The 18,932-nt window shown below is 45.2% G+C and overlaps 1 protein-coding gene across 2 annotated transcripts in view; it reads right to left on the bottom strand.

The window, feature by feature from the left end:
• Window positions 1-374: 374 nt before the first annotated feature.
• DKKL1 (dickkopf like acrosomal protein 1) overlaps window positions 375-18,932 on the bottom strand; it is a 24,618-nt gene continuing 6,060 nt past the window's right edge. The window contains exons 2-8 of one of the 2 annotated variants that reach the window (XM_035134753.2): window positions 11,862-12,039; window positions 9,693-9,827; window positions 8,305-8,403; window positions 3,246-3,341; window positions 2,562-2,709; window positions 1,853-2,015; window positions 375-872 (exon numbers count right to left, since the gene is read on the bottom strand). In XM_035134753.2, coding sequence (XP_034990644.2) covers window positions 530-872; window positions 1,853-2,015; window positions 2,562-2,709; window positions 3,246-3,341; window positions 8,305-8,403; window positions 9,693-9,827; window positions 11,862-11,999 — 1,122 coding nt within the window. In that variant the 5' untranslated portion in view covers window positions 12,000-12,039 and the 3' untranslated portion in view covers window positions 375-529. The remainder of the gene's footprint in view (window positions 873-1,852; window positions 2,016-2,561; window positions 2,710-3,245; window positions 3,342-8,304; window positions 8,404-9,692; window positions 9,828-11,861; window positions 12,040-18,932) is intronic. The other variant, XM_035134756.2, reaches the window with a different exon arrangement.

Genomic DNA, 18,932 nt, shown 5'->3' with positions numbered 1-18,932 from the left:
CAGCCAAGCTGGTGCCAAATGTATTGCTCTGCTTTCCTTTGAGGGGGACAGCCCATGAACTCCATACACACCACCCAGGCTTGAACCCCTTGCAATGTACTGTATACTATAAGCAAGTCTCCCAAAAGTAACTTGTCAGCTTCCTAGTTCTCTTGACATTTCATTACCCTAAAAGTGGGGAAGGAAGATGGGGTTTTCAGAATGCAGATGTTCTGCTTAGCTATAAATATTTAACAGTTCCCACTGTTGAATAAATTTCTTCAGTGTAAAGAATAAGAGACTTTGGTAATTAAGCAGTGTATAAATACCTTAAATAAATAAATCTGCATTGCGAACACAGCAACATTTGCACAGCTAGTGGTGTGAATGATTTAATTAACAAAAACTTTTTTTTTTTTTTTGCTGAATGGAATCTAGAAATAAGTGGATCATGAGGGAACGTACAGAGATTAAAACGATAGGCATAAAAAGGGTTGTGAGCATTGAAGATTAACAAGCTATGTAAATCATGGGCCAAAAACAACTGTAATTAGTAAAAGCCAGGCCCAATGTACTGCCCCATTTCATTGGCCAATTGCTTCAGTTCCTGGAAATCTGCTTGTTTGGGATCAGCCATATCTTCCTCCCATGGCAATTGCCTTTTCTCGTCATAGTCTTCACTGAGCCCCTTTGGTTGGCCAATATCTTCCATGGAATAAGGAGCTCTGGGCAGATTGACTAATGCCAGTTGGCCATCTTGCACAGAGTCATCGTAATAAGCATCCTCTTTGTCACGACGCATCAGGATTGGCTGGTAGAAAGAGAGTTGTTGGTCTGGCCTACTAATATCCACACTGTTCTCTGGCTTTTCACATGTGGAAACTGTTGTATATCTAGGAGAGAAAGCAACCAATTGACAAGACTGAATGAGTCTCTCTCTCTCTCATATATATATATATATATATATATATATATATATATGCATGCACACACACACACAATATATTTATACACACTGCTTTTTTCCTTTAAAAAATATGTTTAGGGGTACTCTCATTTTCCTACTCATATTGCAATACTGCCCCTCAATGAGGCCAAACTTAGATTCACAAAATGTTGAGGGGTATGTGTGCCCCTGCGTCCCCCCAGAAAAAAGCACTGAAAGCGCGCACACACACACCGTACTTTTCCATGTATGACTAGGTTTTTTTACTTTAAAATTATGTGGAAAACTGTGGGTCGTCTTATACACGGGGCAATCTCCCCCCTATTTTCTTAAATTGGAGTCCCTAAAAATAGAGGGCATCTTATACATGGAAAAATTGGGTGTGGGTGTGGATGTGTATCATCCCATTCCAATCAACATTAATTGCATCTTGCAGAGTATTCTAAAACAATATGTGGAGCAAATGCAATAATATAAGACTTCATTTATTTTATCTTAAATCAGTCTTGCAAAACACAGTAAAATTTTATTAGCACATGGTTCATTGGGGTATTATTATTGTAATTAATTTATTAACTGCCTTCTGCACAATTGTCTTAATGTGATGTACAATAAAAAGCAAAAACAAAACAAAACCCAACCTAGTTAAAAATACAAGAAACAGCAGATAAGCAGATATGCTTAAAACAAAACTAAAACAATGCAAAACAGGCAGTCTTGCAGCTACTTTAGTTGCAGCTTTCTCTTGGGAAGAATTCTACAGAGACAGTTACAGGTAGGTGGTCGTGCTGGTCTGCCATAGTGGAAACAAAATTTAAAAAATCCTTCCAGTAGCACCTTAGAGACCAACTAAGTTTGCCATTGATATAGGCTTTCGTGTGCATCCACACTTCTTCAGATACTCTACAGAGAAAGAATCCTCCTTACCTTTTAGCTCTGCACTTCAGCCCTTGGGCACATGGGCAATACTGGCTAGGTTTGGGAAAGGCTGTGAGGCTGCCCCAATCCATCAGTCCAAAGAGGGAACTGGTGGGAATCTGGCACACTTCCCCTTCCTTTGGATAAGGAGTGCAGACTGGGAACAAGAGAGCTGTGTTGGAGATAGGACAGGGATTATAAAGGATTATGTGAAGAAAATCCATAAAGTAAAATCTGCATGGAATATCTGCTATACAAGATACACTGGATTGGTTCACACATAACACTAAGACAAACTATGTCGTGGCATGAATAAGCTACTATACTGGTGCACATTTAGGAAAATTCAGCCGCTTAGCTCCTCTCCTTGTCCTGCTTCTGCCATGCTACTGGGAGCTAAACCATAGTCTCTTAGCATTATGTGCAAATCCAGTCCTGTGGTTTGTTTCAGTAGCCCAAACAAAACACAAGCTATAACCAATGCCTGTTCTTGGCTTACTAATTGTGATAATGAGGACAGGACCATGGTGTGAGAAGCAAAGGTTAACTGCCTCTCCACGTGCACCGTGGTCTCAAACTGGATTATAGTCCCCAGGAATCAGTACTTTCAGTCTAAAAAGCTTTCACACAACTCCAAGTAAAGCAGTCAACATCACAGTGTGGTCCGTAGGAGGAAGTAGATTACGCCGGAGGCATGAGTAGATAAAAACCATCTTACAGTTGCTGGCGGTGCAACACAGCCCCTGAGCACACTTGTCCTGGCGTGGGTCACATCTTGTTCCGCTCTCACCACGGCTCACACCTTTTGCACACCTGCCCCCCACACAGAGGTATCCCAGGCAGCATTCCCTGTCTTTCCAGCATATCTAGGAGACAAAGCATGATGACGACACAGCATCTAGGAGGTGAAGCATGACGACGACACAGCATTTATTCTTTGAAGCTCAAAACTAGAAAATTCATTTAAGATACAAGACACTACCAGTGAAAAGACCCCACCTTGTTTTATTTATTCAGGATATGCTACTCAAAAGGCCAGCTTCTGTGTTTGCATTTCAAAATATGAGCAGACCAGTACCAAAACTGCACAGGACCAAGCCCCTTTTCTCTCTTTTTCTGAGACGAGACCCTTTTTTCTTTCTCACTCTTGCTCTCTTCCTGGCCAGCAGGCTGTCTGTCAGGGGAAGGGCAGAGGCCTGAACTGATCGCATTCAGAGAGCTTTTGAAATTAGGCAGAAGGCCACATGCAGACTAGGTTGCCACCACTCTTGGGGAAAGTAGAAAGCAGGACTTATTGGCAGACTTTTGCTTGGGAGCCTCCCATTTTAGAATGTAAATACCCCTTTCTGCAGTAGAAATATTTCCCAAGGACAGTTCTGGCAGCAAAGTTGAGCATACTCACTGTATTCTTGACCTTACACTGCTGGCACCTGGAAGCAAGGAAGGACTTAAAGCAGAACTGGTCCTTTTGGCAGTCGCTGTCACTCACACATCCCTGCTGGAGAGGAAGGACATATTTAAAAAGGGCTAAAAGACCATTGCACTAGCAAGTTCCCTATGTCGTTGCTGGGTAATGGCTGAATTTAAGACTGCAGTTGGCTTCTGTGGAGCATCTTAGCTGGCTACTAGGATGGGACTTCTCCCTACCTCAGCTCAAACCTATAAGTTTCCCATAGATTGCTCTACATGTAAGAGAAGGTAATAGAGTGTTACTCCTTTTGGAATATTAATGGTTACTGCAAACTTTATTTCTGAATGCACACCAGAATATAAACAGCTCCATTTCCCATATATTCCCAACTAGCGTATTCAGTCATAGGGAATTTAACTGTGCACTTAAGCACAGGCTCCAAGCTCTCCCATTCCTTGCTTCCCTTGAACTAGGACAGGGGTGGGGGAACTTATTTCAGCCCAAGGGCCACATTCCCTTCTGGGCAGCCTTCCAGGGGCCGCATGCCAGGGCTGGGGTCAACAGCGGTGACTTGCAAAGGCCAGATTCCTATCCAACCTGCATCCAGGGAAGCAAGGGCCATAGTTCAAGGGCACATCTTCTGAAGATGGCAAAAGCACTCAAGAAGGTTGTGAAGAAGAGCTGGTGGACTCATAGGGAGAGTATGCAGACTACGGAAAGTCCTGATGGCTATTTAATGAGGCCTGTAGGGTCACATTTGGTCGCCAGCCTGAGCTTACTGCTTCTGGACTAGGAGAAGCTCTGCTGAAGGCCTTCATCAAGAGCCCTGCTAGAGAACTGTATAGAATAAACCCATTGATAAAGCTTTTAATGTTACCAACACTTGTGTGGAACTCGGAGCCAGTGTGGTGTAGTAGTTAGAGTGCTGGAATCAGACCCAGGAGACCAGGGTTCAAATCCCCACTCGGCCATGAAACTCACACTGAGTGACTGTGGGCCGGTCGCAGTCTCTCACAGCGATGTTGTGAGGATAAAATTGGGAGGAAGAGAACCAAGTATGCCACCTTGAGCTCCTTGGAGGAAAGGGTGGGGTATAAATGTAATAAATAAAGAAAACAAACACACAGCAGCCCCAAGAGGCTATCTTGGCACCTCTCCCGCCTCGTGGAAGAATTCAGATCAGACAAAAAGAAAGCACCCACAGGAGCAGTGCTTGGAGCACATGAAAGACAGTCAGAAAATTGCAAATAAACCTCTTATCCCTCTCAGGCACACCAGCTGTTTTTCCTTACATGCCACAAATTCTCCTGCAAAGTACCTCAGTTTAGAAGCGGCATTTCTAGTACACAGATGTTTGTCTTAAAATGTTTGTGCCATTTATCTTCACAAGAATCCTTCACAGTTGTGGGGAACATAGAGTGCTGAGTGTTGCCTTCCAATGTACAGCACCCGTTTTGAGAATTGTTTCCATTCTTACTCTTACACACACTACACACACACACACAGCACAGGTGGAAAATACCGTAGTTTTAAGTATGGTCTGGTATGACAGTCAGATGCATAATGGTCTCTTGGTGGTTTGATGTTTTCTCTTCAAAATAAGTCATAATGTGGGAAACCTCTTTTATTTCAGGTTTCCTTTTTCGATGCAAGTATGTAACCTGTTCGATTTGAAAGGAAGAGTGAAGTGCCAGATAAAACCTCAGAAATTCATTTGGGTGAGTGATTTCCAGCCGTCAATGCCCTGTGTAGGTTTCTGCCTCATTCAAGCACAGAAACGTACAGCTTATTTTTTTTGTAATTTATTCCAGTCGCAGAGTACAGCTTTTCTTGGTACAGAACTACGGTATATACCATAGCGAGCCAAGAACAAGGTTGCTGTTGAAGCTGCTAGTCATATACTGAGTTTTCAGATTTTAACAAGAATTTGCTTCCTGTTATCAGATTAACAAGCTGCTCTACTCTGTCTCAGGGAGGGAGGTATTTTGTTATTGTTCTCATGTTTTTCTGTAAAAACAATAGCAAAAATGATTTACTTTTTATTGTTTTTTTTACAGGGGAAAAAATACAAAAGAGCATGGTGCTGATAGCACCAAGGTCACAGGTTTGATCTCCGTATGGGACAGCTGCATATTCCTGAATTGCAGGGGGTTGCACTAGATGATCCTCAGGGTCCCTTCCAACTCTGTGATTCTATTGCAGGCATCCCCAAACTGCGGCCCTCCAGATGTTTTGGCCTACAACTCCCATGATCCCTAGCTAACAGGACTAGTGGTCGGGGAAGATGGGAATTGTAGTCCAAAACATCTGGAGGGCCGAAGTTTGGGGATGCCTGTTCTATTGCATAGGGAACATCTTTATTTAACGTTGAGCATCAATCAGTACAAATTTATTCAGTCGATTGCTGTTTCCTGGGCTAGTGACTATCAAATTTAACTCCATGTTTTAATCTAGCTGGTCAGATACCAAATTTTGCTCTTTGTGGAAACGATTCTGCGTATCTTTATTTGGAAATTTCATATATATTTGGTATTGTAATGTTTTATTCCATGTTGAAAGGCCTTTTGATTATAGACAGTGAGCCTGAAACCAAGACTGATGGGAAAAAATGGGATACCTTGGCACAGAACCTTGAATGCCCCAGCACAGATAGATTTAACTTACAGGCCAGGTTTTAGGTCTAACCAACCATTTCACAGCCTGCTGCAAGAAGAAAGTGCCAGAAAGGGTGGGTGGGTGTATATTTCTCTCTTTGTTCCTCCTCTCTGCACAGAGACAATTCCAGTCTGTTTTCTTAGAGCCAAATGTTGATATTTCTGAACAGGGCTGGGCATAATTGAAGAGGAGAGCAAAACTGAAGTAACCTGATGTGCCCTTGATTTCAGTGTGGGAGTTGGGCTGCTCTTACTGAAACCAACAGGAGAAACTGCTCACAGTTTGAGGGTGTAATATCAAACACTGCTGGTAATTACTATAGGTTGTAGGTCAGTGACAATATGACAGGTGTAAGAATAATTATGGGAATTATTGTGGAAATAAGAAGAATTATACTCCCTTGCTACCAGCTATGCGTAGGGTGGAACTGCTGCCACCACCACCTCTCTCTTTTCCTTCAAATTCAGCACCTAGCTTTTCCACAGTTACATCTGCACCATACATTTAAAGCACATGCCCCTCCCAATAAGAATCCCGGAAGCTGTAGTTTGATAACAGTGCTGAGAATCGGACTCTGTGATAGGTAAACTACAGTTCCCTGAGTTCTTTGGGGGAAGCCATGTGCTTTTGTAGCAGTGGCCTACAATACTTTAAATGTATGGTGTGGATGTGATGGTAGCAATGCTTAAGAACATTTCATAGCACTCGCCCATGTTTCTTCCCTCCCTGCGTTGTTTTCCCACTGTTGATTTTAAATTGTAAGCTCCTTGCAAGCAGAGACCTATGTATGTTTCCCATGTGCACTGTTACATGCAGTGGTAGCACAGGAAGATTTGTTGTTGTTGTTGCTGTTGTTGTTGTTGTTGTTGTTTTGAATCCAGGCCGGGATTCAGGTGGTTCAGTCTGTGCTATTCTGTATTCAAGAACCTGATTCCATAACAGTAACTTAAAGAAAAATACAAATTGCTCATTCTCAGGGTTTTGTTTTCAAAAGGAAAGATTTTTATTTCAAGACTTTGAGAGAAACTCTTTCCTCCCTTTTGGAGGATTCTCTCCCCAGCCTGCCACCCTGTGGATGTGAAAAAGGAAATGGCTAGGAAAACAGAGACATTCTCTGTTGCCCAGGCAAAACCTGTTGCCCAGGTTTCCCTCCTGCCTTATATTTTCCGCCAGAAGAAAAAGAAATGACGCTTTTGTGGAAGGAGCTTGCGGTTTGGGGTGACAGGCAGGGCCTTCTTCTTGATGGGATGGGGGGCTGTCAAAAGCCCATTCCGAATGGCCAGCAGCCTGTGCCTCCTGTCAGTGGCCGGCTCTTCCTTTTCCCAGTTGGCTTCGGGGATGGGCTTGCTCTTAAGATGCTGGGGCAAGCGGAAGATTAGAAAGGTCAGCCTAGGCCTAGGCTGGGGTGGGCCCAGCTTGAGGAACCTGAGCCCAGTGCTCTCTCTGTCTGCCTCAGCGCCATTTTCTTCCTGACTAGCCACTGGCTTTTTCTCCTGGAAAGATACAGATAAAATGCAACCAGGGTGAGGACATTACCTCAGTGGTTTGTGGGAATCAACCTGAGAAGGACTTTATGCTTACAACAGGCATCCCCAAACTTCAGCCCTCCAGATGTTTTGTACTACAATTCCCATCTTCCCCGACCACTGGTCCTGTTAGCTAGGGATCATGGGAGTTGTAGGCCAAAACATCTGGAGGGCCACAGTTTGGGCATGCCTGGCTTAGAATCAGAAGTGGGTGTCCAGCTGGGGATCCACATTCTTTTACCCCCTCCAGGAGAGGAGAGGGGGTCAGAGGAAGAGGAATTCCTGGGATAAGGAAAAGACCAATCTACAGGAATAGGGAGAAAGAGGGGGCAACCTGTGGCCCTCCAGATGTTGTTGGGCTCCACCTCCCATCACCCCCTGACCCCTGGTGACGCCAACAATATCCAGAGGACCAGAAGTTCACCCATCCCTCCTTTTGGGGAAAGCAGAGGTACCCTAGTCTAACAAGGTTTACCGGTCATGATAGTTGAACTGAACTGCCAGTATCAAATGCTGGGGACAGATAGCACAGGGCAGCTGCAGCCTTCCATCCCTGCTTATAAACTTCCCAGCGTAAAAACCTACCTGTGTAGATCAGGCTAGTTTCTACCCCTCACTGTTCTCCATGCAGGAAACTGAGAGGCATGATCAGAGTTGTAAGACATATTCAAGGCCCGGCATAAACATACAAGGGGGATATGAAGTATGCCCGCTGAAGGAGAGAGGTCTAAAGGCCAGGCAGAGAGGTCTGAAGGGACACATCAAGAGTCTAACACACAGCTTGCCACACACACCAAGCCACACACAACCAAAAAATGAGCTGAGGAAAGGTGAGTGGGCTTGTCAGCCTCCTGAGAGTGCACACTGACCTCCTCCTCTTCCTCCTCCTCCGGGCGGGTGTCTGCCTGTTCAATAGAAGTCACCGTTTTCTCTGAAAACACCATCTCTCCTGTACGGTTATCAGTCATCTGTATATTTTGAGAGAACACTATTAAGATTGCATGGGAGCAACGGAACAAGTGAAGAAGCCTCCTTACTTTTAAACATTTGTGAGGCGGCAGCATAGGGCAGGAACATCCTCATGGCCAGGGCTCCACAGAGCTATGGGGACAAGTTGACTTGGCTTCACAGGGGCAAGGGGGTGTCCTCAAGTGCCTGCACTAGACTTGTGACCCCCTTAGGAAAGAGGTGGAGAGCCTATGCCTGTCCCATCAGCCCTAGACAACATGGCCAGTAGTCATGGATTATGGGAGCTGTAGTCTAGCAACACCTGGACAGAGCCCTTATTCCCCTCACAGAGCTGTGGTTCTCAACGTGGCTCAACAGTCCATTCCTCTTCCCAGGGAACTCTGGGAATTGTAGCTCTGTGAGGGCAATGGAGGTCTCCTAACAACGCTCAGCACCCCTTAACAAACTACACTTCCCAGGAATCTTTGGAGGAAGCTCTAACTGTTTAAAGATGTATGGTGTCACTTTAAATGTACAGTGCTGATGGGGCCCTACTCAGATTAGACCAGGCATCCCCAAACTGCGGCCCTCCAGATGTTTTGGCCTACAACTCCCATGATCTTTAGCTAACAGGACCAGTGGTTGGGGAAGATGGGAATTGTAGTCCAAAACATCTGGAGGGCCAAAGTTTGGGGGTGCCTGGATTAGACCCATGGAAATTAATTAATCCAAGTTAGTCATGTCCATTAACTTCAGTTGGTCTGCTAGCATGGGACAGAACCCATAGTCTCCAAACAGCATGCACCAAATTATGATACCGATGGTGGACAGTGGGAGGGAAAGAATACATGGGGGAAAGATTATTCCATGGCTTTGTTGGGATGGTTGTTTGCTTGAGTTGCAATATATACACGGAGAGCCATTTGTCAGGATGGGTGAGAGCTGACAGGAAACATGAACTTGCTTCAAGAACCATGTCAAGGTTCACCCTTGCCAGATAAGCAACTGGGAGCCCAGGACCTAAGATCTATGCCAGGCTGGCCAAAAGGGTTCTGCTGACTGTGGCTGAGCATCTAAGCCGTCCTCTGCTGCCTTGTGCATATATTTTATATATTACTGACAAACTGCCTTTTAGTCTAGAATTCGCTGTCCCCAAATGGCTACCCAATGATAGGGACGGCCTGGGCACCACCAACTATATTGATCAGAACTTGCATCCCCAGGTATTGAATTGCCAGCCAGTGTGGTAAACTGAGCTTGGTTATCCATGGTTCTTCATTTTGGTTTTGGTTTTCAATAGCTCACTCACTTTGCTGATTTCACGGTGGCTGTACACGGTGGCATTCCCCACTTTCCGCTGGTGCTTCTCCTCGTTGTGATAGTTTGAGGGCAGCTTGCTGATATCCACAGAGGGCTCAAGCCGGTCTTTCCCCAGCACATCCTCCTACACAATAGACAAAAACGGATCCTTATACTGTGTAGGGAAAGGAGAAAGAGGGTGCCTCCAGGTGGACTGTTTACTGAGCATCCCGATTCCCTCAGACAAAACTTACACAGAGGTTAGATTATGCACGGTCTTTATTTAACATTCATTTTTATTTGTTTGCTGGGAGGTTATACAACAATGAGCGTTTGTGCTGCGTTCATTCCAATTCACTTTCGGACTAGTGTTTGCATGTCTTCTGGTATTTTAGTCCACACCTTTCCGCTCATTTCCTCATCACTTTGCTTTTCTTTTTCAAAGTGAATTTCATTTGCACTTCAATTGTGTGCAAACCTAAACTCTGAGGGTGCATTTGGTTCCCACCCACAAAATGCTTACTGTTCGTGCAAGATACCCTCTTGCCCACCCTAAATTGACCTTTTTACAGTAAGGAAAGTAATAGGGAAAGTGTGAGTCAACAGTTGCTTGACACAACCACCATATAATCTCTACAACAAACAAGCAAGCAAGCAAACGATAGATAAAAAGCCATAATTGTTGTTCCGCCCCATGAACTTCATGCAAAGAAATCAAGTTGAATGATTAATAAAAAAGGTCTGGAAGCCCAACAGCATCTTTTCCCTCTCTCCAAAAAGTAGCCTTCATCGGAGGAATCAGTTAAAATAATAATACACATAAGTTTGTTTTCTTACTAGTCTTCTGTTTATTTTTGAAATAAATAAATAACAACGAATTTTTTAAAAAAAGAAAGAAAGAAATTTGAGGAACAGCTACCAAGAATGCTAGCCTTAATGGTTCTTGGTTGGTCAATTTCATCAAAGGGTACTTTCAGATGAGAGACCCCTCTTAAGTATGGCTGGCCAGGCACCACTTAACTGTTTAACTGCCAAGGCTCAAGATGTCTAGCAGAATCCTCAGTGCCTGCAGGTGAGAACCCTCCCCTTTCTGCAGCTTCTAAGAATTCTCATGGAGGAAAACAATAAACAGGTCAGTGTGATTTCTGCAGCTAGGCAGAAACAATTTAGATTTAAACTTGAAGTTTCAGTCTGGAAATTAATTGAAATTAACCATTACAAGACAAGATGCCACACCCACAAAATGCTCACAAGCTGTTGTGCTGTCAGGGCAGGACTTTGATGCAGACTTCTATAAGACCACTGAGTCTGAAATTGCTCACAAGAGTAGATTTAACAGGTTTTGTTATGCCAGCACAAAGTATTAATTTCAGCATTCAAATTTCAAAGCAGAAATTAAGGACTGTGCTTTCCAAATACAGTATGTGAAATTAGGCATTCTTAACCCCCTTTTGAACCTAAAAATCGTGAGAGATTTGCTTGTGAACCTCTGAGAAATCAACATTTTACATTCCCCAAAGGCTGGGAATTGATCCTATTCTAAATTCCCATAATGTAATTAGCACTGGAACACTCTCTCATCCACCTCCAGGGGAAAGCACACACCCAAACAAACCTTAACTGTGAACACACCATTCATTTAAAGCACACGACTTGCCCCAGAGAATCCTGGGAACTGTAGTTTACTCCCACAGAGCCCCCATTTCCAGCACCAGCACCAATACACTATAGTTCCCAGGACTCCCCACCCCACCCTTTTTTGGAGAAGGAAAATGTGTTTTAAATGCATAGTGCGTATGCAGCCTGAGTGCATCATGAGCAAGAAAAAGAATTAGCAGGTTGTGGGGAATTAGATGATAATGATAATGAGATGGAGAAAAGTTATTCAATATCTTCCTTGGGATTTAAATGTAAAGGATGGGCAGATTCCCCCTAGAATTCCTAGATGCTGTGCAGTGTTTACTGCCTCCTCCACCAAGCTGGGGCTGGTGGGAGTTGCAGACCAAATCAGCTGGAGGATACCAGGATTATTGCAAGAATCCTCCCTTTAAAAAAAAACCCCGGCTCATTACAGATGCTGATATAGCATCTGAAGCATCCCTTCTATTATGTGGGATGGGTGTGTGTGGATCTGACGCTCCCCCCCTCCCCCTCTCTCGTCGTCATCATCATCCCTTACCCGGCTCTTCTCAAAGATGTTGCGAAACTCCTTGAAGAGCCTCTCCACGCTGGGGGGCAGGAAGGCAGCAGATGCTGTGGTCCTTCCTTGCATCAGAGCTGTCAGGCACCAGAACCCCCACACCAGCGGCAGCAGCATCTTGGGCCGATTCCTGATTCTGTCGCTGCCAGAGCCAGACCTGCGCAAAAGGCAGAAGCAGAAAAGGAGAAATATCGGAGAGAGAGGAGCCAACCCAGCAGGCACCGCCCCTGCCGGCTATTCTCAGACCCTTCCCTCCTGCATTTAGGTGTCCACAACCAACCTCACAACCCTTTGCCCCTTCACTCTGCCCCAGAACAACCCACATGGACCAGTGCGGGACAGAGGCCTCCCCCCCCCCACAAATCCCAGGCAAACCAAGTCAGAAAAAAAGCAAGGATGGGGATGCTGTAGCGTTACAGGTGCTTTGGGGCTCCCAAGGGCCATGGGTCGGGCCAGAGCACTTGCTGTGTGTGCAGAAGGTCCCTGGCTCAATCCCTGGCATCACCAGGTGTCAGAAACCCTGATAGGTAGCTGCCAGTCAGCGCAGGAAACACTGAGGGTAGATCTGCACCATATATTGAACATGCATTTAAAGAACATGATTTCCCCCAACGAATCTTGGGAGCTGTAGCTACCATGCTCATAGAGCAACAATTCCCAGCACCCTTAACAAACTGCAGTTCCCAAGATGATTGAGGGGGGGGGAGTTGTGCGCTTTAAATGTATGGTGTGGATCTGCCCTGAGGTGGCGGCACCAACAGACAGACTAAGCATGTTCCAGCAGAGGGTGGCCCACGAGGAAAATATAAGATAATCTTTATTGTCATTGTCCCCTTGCGGGAACAACGAAATTACTCGAAACGAAAAATGGGGCTCTCAAATTTCAGCGGGGACCCTGTGCGATGCTAAAATCTGCCCCCCCCCCAAACCTCTCTCACTCCATTTACATCATTATTGTGGTGCCTCCCTCCCCCAAGGCACCAGCGTCCAGCACAGCCCCTAAAACCACCTCTGGTATTGGCCTGCCACCCTCCTCACACCCACCCCTTCTCAGCACCCACACCCTTCGGGGTCAGCCACCCCTCTGCCCCACACGGGCTGCAGCCCACCTCGTTTTAACCCCGTCGATTCACTAGCCAGCCTGTAACTAAGCAGAACTCCCCGTCGGTCAGTTTCTGACAAGGAGCCCATTTGAAAAAAGGTTCCGGTTCCAGAATGTGCCAGCTTTGCCTGACATATGTCAGGGCAGAGCAGCTGTTTCTCCACACAGACCCATACAGTGTATGTGTGGGGTGTCTTTTTACAGCCTTCCCATAAGCTGCCATAGGCCCCTTGAAAGATTTAGAGGGCCTCACATCCATAGCCCTATTTGCAATGCTTAGTTTGAGCTAGGGTTGACTCCAGAACTTAACGTGAATCCCGCAGAGTTCAGCACTAGACGGAACATATGACGTAACAATAAAGGGCACTTCTGAGCATGTCAAGAGCGCTTTCCCCTCACCGTTCAGGAAACAGCCAGGCCCCACTGCAGAATATTAAGAAGCAAGGCTTTTAGGTCAGAGGGACTGGCCTTCAAAGCCCAGGAAGGCAGGTGAAGGCTGCAATCCTAACTCCACTTACCTGGAAGTAAGCACCTCTGAATTCAATAGGTCTTACTTCTGAGTAGATATGGTTAGGATTGCACAAATGTCCACCTCAGTGTCTTCTCCCTCTGCCTCCAGTAATCCAAAGGACCAGACCCCCACATCTCTTCATCATCCACACGTTTAAACCCAGCTGCTACCGATAAGGACCCAGCACAACTTACAAAAAAGGAAAAGCAGCACACAATAAAGGCCAAGATATTCAGCATTAAAAGCACAGGACTGAAAGCAAACATCTTCGAAGGAGGACTTATGGAGATCCCTGCTGGATCAGCCCTAAGTCGATCTAGACCACACACAGGGCCTGAAGGGCATATTGCTTGTAGACATGGAATTTCTATTAAGTCATAGTGGCCAATGGTGGTCATAGTGTGGTGGTTAAAGTGTTGGACTAGGACCTGGGAGACGAGGGTTCAAAACACCCAGCCCTGCACCTCATTGGGTGATCTTGGGACAGCCTCTCGGCCAAATTTACCTCACGTTTCCAATGGGCATCAAATAGAGCAGGAAGAACTCTATGGCTGACTATGCTCCATACATGTAAAGCATATGACCTCCCCCCCTCAGTACCTTGGGAACTGTAGTTTCTCCCTCAGAACTACAAGTCCCAGCACCATTAAATTACAATTCCCAGGGTTCATTGGGGGAAGTCATGTTTAGAGTCAATCCCGACATACCCACGCTTCCTCTTGTCCCATTGCTTTTCCCCGGGAGAACAGTGGCAATTTGTGTTTTCTTTTCCTCCAATTTAGCACTGAAGTGCATGTTTTCCCTGGGAAAGGAGCAGAGCAAGGGGGAAAATCACTCGGATTCATGCCTAGAAAGTGTGGGTCAAGCAGAAAACCGTTCGAGCCCCTGCTTTCTAGGTAACAGGACAAGTGGAAATTGTGGATGAGCCCAAGTAGTGCTTGCTGTAAACAAAATCTGCCCTTAGTCCCTTATGGGGTACACAAGAGCCCTTATAGAGTCCTTTGTAGGTTCTCCATCGGTAGGAGAAAATAACAGAGGCCAACCAGAGAATATTGAGAAGCAAAGCAGCTAGTAAGCCTGATCTTTATTAAAGCTGTTGCAACAGGGTGCTCCCCTCACATGCAGGAGAGAGTAGGAGGACCCAGAACAGAGGTGTGCAAGCCCTAATATAGACATTTTTAATTGCCCCCCCTGGAGTCCAAGACCACCCCCAGAAACATCATACATACATCAGAGAAGGGGTGTAGCCCAAGACCACCCCCCGATACATCATACCTACATTACAGAAAAGGCGGTCCGCAACAGAAATCTGAGTGTGTGTTGTCTGGCAGGTTACCTGTTAATGGTCACTTGATTGGATTACCTGGGGAGCCTGGCCAGTCTTTTTGTAATGATAAATACTTAGTTCCTGAGCCAGGTCACAGGCTCACCCTATTCATACACAGACATACCCTTAAGACAGAATTTGTGAACGAAAAGACAATGGGGAGGCTTTTCCATTTTCTTTTGACCTTGCAGAGAAATATTTGAGGTCAATTTGGGAGGGACAAAATGGTTTCAGGACATTTTCTGTGGGGTTTCAGACATGTGGTTTATATATTTATGTACATTGTTTGCTCATGGGCATAGGCAGGGGGGGCAGCTGCCCCCCCTTAGAAGCAAAAAATTAATGTATTTTACAGACCATAACCAGCACTTTTCCCCTCCAAAAACTGAAGTGGAAAGGGCTTTGCTTTAGCGAGAGCAGCTCGGTCTCCGCTTGCTGGGGGGGGGCGGGAACACAGCTGTAACAAAAACACATCAAATAAATAAAGCAAAATGGCTACCAGTAGTTAAGCAGTTAAGACAATGGAACAGATATCCCCTTTCAGGCAAGATTTATAGCTCACCACTTCACCCTATTGTTCTTCAGTGGGAATTGTTAATGAGTATTCAGGGATCAATGCCTTGTCGTGGCGAAGGGGCTTGAATAACTCAGAGAAGCTATGAGCTATGCCATGCAGGGCCACCCAAGATGGACAGGTCATAGTGGAGAGTTTTGACGAAACGTGATCCACCTGGAGAAGGAACTGGCAAGCCACTCCAGTATCCCTGGCAAGAAAACTCCATGGACAAAGACAACAGGCATATAAAAGTTATGACGCTGGAAGATGAGCCCCTCAGGTCGGAAGGCGTCCAACATGCTACTGAGGAAGAGCGGAGGACAAGTACAAGTAGATTCAGAGCTGATGAAGCGGCTGGGCCAAAGCCGAAAGGACGCTCAGTTGCGGATATGCCTGGAAGCGAAAGGAAAGTCCGATGCTGTAAAGAAAAATATTGCATAGGAACCTGGAATGTAAGAACCATGAATGGAGGTAAGCTGGATGTGGTCAAAAATGAGATGACAAGAATAAATATCGACATCCTGGGCATCAGTGAACTAAAATGGAAGGGAATGGGCGAATTCAGTTCGGGTGACTATCATATCTACTACTGTGGGCAAGAATCCTGTAGTAGAAATGGAGTGGCCCTCATAGTCAACAAAAGAGTGGCAAAAGCTGTAATGGGATGCAATCTCAAAAATGACAGAATGATCTCGATACGAATCCAAGGCAGACCTTTTAACATCACAGTAATCCAAGTTTATGCACCAACTACCGGAGCTGAAGAAAGTGAAATTGACCAGTTCTATGAAGACCTACAACACCTTCTAGAAATGACACCAAAGAAGGATGTTCTTCTCATTACAGGGGATTGGAATGCTAAAGTAGGGAATCAAGAGATAAAAGGAACAACTGGCAAGTTTGGCCTTGGAGTTCAAAATTAAGCAGGGCAAAGGCTAATAGAGTTCTGTCAAGAGAACAAGCTGGTCATCACAAACACTCTCTTCCAACAACACAAGAGACGACTCTACACATGGATATCACCAAATGGGCAGCATCGAAATCAGATTGATTATATTCTCTGCAGCCAAAGATGGAGAAGCTCTATACAATCAGCAAAAACAAGACCTGGAGCTGACTGTAACTCAGATCATCAGCTTCTTATAGCAAAATTCCAGCTTAAACTGAAGAAAGTAGGAAAAACCACTGGGCCAGTAAGATACAATCTGAATCAAATCCCTTATGAATACACAGTGGAAGTGAGGAACAGGTTTAAGGATTTAGATTTGGTGGACAGAGTGCCTGAAGAACTATGGATGGAGGCTCGTAACATTATACAGGAGGCAGCAACGAAAACCATCCCAAGGAAAAGGAAATGCAAGAAAGCAAAATGGCTGTCCAAGGAGGCCTTACAAATAGCGGAGGAGAGGAGGCAAGCAAAATGCAAGGGAGATAGGGAAAGATACAGGAAACTGAATGCAGATTTCCAAAAAACAGCAAGGAGAGACAAGAGGGTCTTCTTAAATGAGCAATGCAAAGAAATAGAGGAAAACAATAGAATGGGGAAAACCAGAGATCTGTTCAAGAAAATTGGAGATATGAAAGGAACATTTCGTACAAAGATTACCATAATCAAGGACAAAAGTGGTAAGGACCTAACAGAAGCAGAAGACATCAAGAAGAGGTGGCAAGAATACACAGAGGAATTATACCAGAAAGACATGGAGGTTTCGTACACCCCAGGTAGTGTGGTTGCTGACCTTGAGCCAGACATCTTGGAGAGTGAAGTCAAATGGGCCTTAGAAAGCACTGCTAATAACAAGGCCAGTGGAAGTGATGATATTCCAGCTGAACTATTTAAAATTTTAAAAGATGATGCTGTTAAGGTGCTACACCCAATATGCCAGCAAGTTTGGAAAACTCAGCAATGGCCAGAGGATTGGAGAAGATCAGTCTACATCCCAATTCCAAAGAAGGGCAGTGCCAAAGAATGCTCCAACTACCGCACAATTGCGCTCATTTCACACGCTAGCAAGGTTATGCTTAAAATTCTACAAGGCAGGCTTAGGCAGTATGTGGACCGAGAACTCCCAGAAGTGCAAGCTGGATTTCGAAAGGGCAGAGGAACCAGAGACCAAATAGCAAACATGCGCTGGATTATGGAGAAAGCTAGAGAGTTCCAGAAAAACGTCTACTTCTGCTTCATTGACTATGCAAAAGCCTTTGACTGTGTCGACCACAGCAAACTATGGCAAGTTCTTAAAGAAATGGGAGTGCCTGATCACCTCATCTGTCTCCTGAGAAATCTCTACGTGGGACAAGAAGCTACAGTTAGAACTGGATATGGAACAACTGAGTGGTTCAAAATTGGGAAAGGAGTACGACAAGGTTGTATATTGTCTCCCTGCTTATTTAACTTATATGCAGAATTCATCATGCGAAAGGCTGGACTAGATGAATCCCAAGCCGGAATTAAGATTGCCGGAAGAAATATCAACAACCTCAGATATGCAGATGACACAACCTTGATGGCAGAAAGCGAGGAGGAATTAAAGAACCTTTTAATGAGGGTGAAAGAGGAGAGCGCAAAATATGGTCTGAAGCTCAACATCAAAAAAACCAAGATCATGGCCACTGGTCCCATCACCTCCTGGCAAATAGAAGGGGAAGAAATGGAGGCAGTGAGAGATTTTACCTTCTTGGGCTCCTTGATCACTGCAGATGGTGACAGCAGTCACGAAATTAAAAGACGCCTGCTTCTTGGGAGAAAAGCAATGACAAACCTAGACAGCATCTTAAAAAGCAGAGACATCACCTTGCTGACAAAGGTCCGTATAGTTAAAGCTATGGTTTTCTCAGTAGTGATGTATGGAAGTGAGAGCTGGACCATAAAGAGGGCTGATCGCCGAAGAATTGATGCTTTTGAATTATGGTGCTGGAGGAGACTCTTGAGAGTCCCATGGACTGCTAGAAGATCAAACCTATCCATTCTTAAGGAAATCAGCCCTGAGTGCTCCCTGGAAGGACAGATCGTGAAGCTGAGGCTCCAATACTTTGGCCACCTCATGAGAAGAGAAGAATCCTTGGAAAAGACCCTGATGTTGGGAAAGATTGAGGGCACTAGGAGAAGGGGACGTCAGAGGACAAGATGGTTGGACAGTGTTCTCGAAGCTACGAACATGAGTTTGACCAAACTGCGGGAGGCAGTGCAAGACAGGAGTGCCTGGCGTGCTATGGTCCATGGGGTCACGAAGAGTCGGACACGACTAAACGACTAAACAACAACAACAACAACAACAATTCAGGGATCGCATTAAGAGTTCTATTGGCGATTTAATGAGGGTGCAGAGGATTCAATTTGACTAAGGTGGCTCTGCAAGGCTAAAAGGAAGTGAATAAGAAAAAGGGGGGCTGTAGCTTTGATAGACACAGTGATGTTTATAAAAAGCAGTGGTGTTCCAGTCTGCCCCTCCTCCTGCATCTGTATACTGTAAATCAGGGGTGGCCACCTCCCAAGAGACTCTGATCTGATGCTTTTTTTAGGGAGGAGGAAGATTTTGGGTGAGCTTTTTTTA

This window comes from Zootoca vivipara, chromosome 13 (genome assembly GCF_963506605.1).
Source record: "Zootoca vivipara chromosome 13, rZooViv1.1, whole genome shotgun sequence".
Classification (NCBI taxonomy): Eukaryota; Metazoa; Chordata; class Lepidosauria; order Squamata; family Lacertidae; genus Zootoca; species Zootoca vivipara.
This window is presented reverse-complemented; position numbering and strand designations above follow the sequence as displayed.